The 1,424-nt window shown below is 63.6% G+C and overlaps 2 protein-coding genes across 2 annotated transcripts in view; one reads left to right on the top strand and one right to left on the bottom strand.

The window, feature by feature from the left end:
• Window positions 1-45: 45 nt before the first annotated feature.
• SNAPIN (SNAP associated protein) lies at window positions 46-630 on the top strand (the record flags this gene model as incomplete). Its single annotated transcript, XM_027911240.1, has 3 exons — window positions 46-92; window positions 186-304; window positions 386-630. Coding segments are annotated over 3 exons (256 nt in total), but the record flags the coding sequence as incomplete, so codon positions are not given.
• Window positions 631-1,098: 468 nt separating this feature from the next.
• The window catches only part of LOC114073498 (interleukin enhancer-binding factor 2-like), a 4,674-nt gene continuing 4,348 nt past the window's right edge, over window positions 1,099-1,424 (bottom strand). The window contains exon 6 of the mRNA XM_027911239.1: window positions 1,099-1,293. Within this exon, the coding sequence (XP_027767040.1) occupies window positions 1,114-1,293 (180 nt within the window). The 3' untranslated portion in view covers window positions 1,099-1,113. The remainder of the gene's footprint in view (window positions 1,294-1,424) is intronic.

The raw sequence follows: 1,424 nt of genomic DNA, 5'->3' as shown, positions 1-1,424 counted from the left end.
GGTTTTGGGGTGGTGCCCAACGTTTTCCCTGCCCTCCCCTCGCAGGGAGAGCCAAGTGGAGCTGCGGGAACACATTGACAGCCTGGCCACAGGTGAGCCAAAAAACAGGTGGGGGGGATCACCTCTGCCACCCCCCTCACCCCCCAGTTTTTGGGGTTCACGGGCTCTGTGCCCCCTTCCCCCAGAGCTTTGCCGCATCAACGAGGACCAGAAGGTGGCCCTGGACCTCGACCCTTACGTGAAGAAGCTGCTCAACGCCCGGCGCCGGGTGGTGCTGGTCAACAACATCCTGCAGAACGCCCAGGTGGGGGGCTTTGAGGGGCAGAGAAGGGGGGGTTTTGGGGGGGTCCCAGAGCCACTCACAGTGAGGGATTTCCCTGCCCAGGAGCGGCTGAGGAGGCTGAACCACAGCGTGGCCAAGGAGACCGTGCGCAGGAGGGCGATGCTGGAGGCCGGGGGCTACCAGGGCAAGTGAGAGCCAGGTATCCTCCCTGTGGGATCCCAGCCTTGGGAATTTGGAGGAGGTGTCCCCCCTCTCACCTGCAGCACAGGGAGCAGGGACACCCCCCCAACCTGCCCGGAGTGTGCCTGGATTTGGGGGCGCTGGAATAAAAGTGACGTCGGAGTCCGTGATGGTGCCACGTCCCTGAGGGGCTTTGGGGACATTGGGGACAGCGGGAGCTGCCAGGGGGGGTCTGGGCATCTCCCAAGGGGGGATTTGGGCACCCCCAAAGGGAGTTTGGGAGGCCCAAGGTGGAGTGAGGGCACTCCCAGGTAGGATTTGGGTGTCCCCAGTTGGGATTTGGGGTTTGGACACTTTGAGGTGGGATGTGGGGGTTGGGCATCCCCAGGTGGGATTTGGGTGTCCCCAAGTGGGATTTGGGTGTCCCCAGGTGGGATTTGGGGTTCAGGCACCCCCAGGTGGGTCCTTTCACCTTCTGGCACCTTCTCCTGCCGCCCCACCCGTGTCACTCCCACGCATCCCGCGTGTCCCTGACCCACCAGGACTCCGTGGAGAGGGGAGGGGGGGTCACACTTTAATGTGCAGCTTATAAAAACAAGGACAGGGCCACGCCGGGAGGTCCCTCCCCTGCCCCGGGTGTCCCTGTGCCCTCACTCCTGGGTCTCCATGCTCTCCTCCTCCTCTCCCGCCGCTGGCTCTTCCTGGTTTTCCTCTTCCTCCTCCCCTTCCTTCTTCTCCGGGGGTTTCTCGTACGCCTTCTCCGAGGGGGTCACGATCACCCCGTCCCACGTGGACATCTCGGACGCCAGGTCTGCCCCGGACAGGCAGCACTGGATTCCAGCCCCAATTTCCCCTGGATACCCCCTGGGATTCCAGCCCCATTCCCACCTGGATACCCCCTGGATTCCAGCCCCAATTTCCCCTGGATACCCCTGGGATTCCAGCCCCATTCCCACCTGGA

Source organism: Empidonax traillii, unplaced genomic scaffold (genome assembly GCF_003031625.1).
Source record: "Empidonax traillii isolate 1590-97213 ecotype Southwest subspecies unplaced genomic scaffold, ASM303162v1 scaffold6693:size5784, whole genome shotgun sequence".
Lineage (NCBI taxonomy): Eukaryota > Metazoa > Chordata > Aves > Passeriformes > Tyrannidae > Empidonax > Empidonax traillii.
Note: the sequence above shows the minus strand (reverse complement) of the source record. Positions and strands in the feature narration are given on the sequence as shown.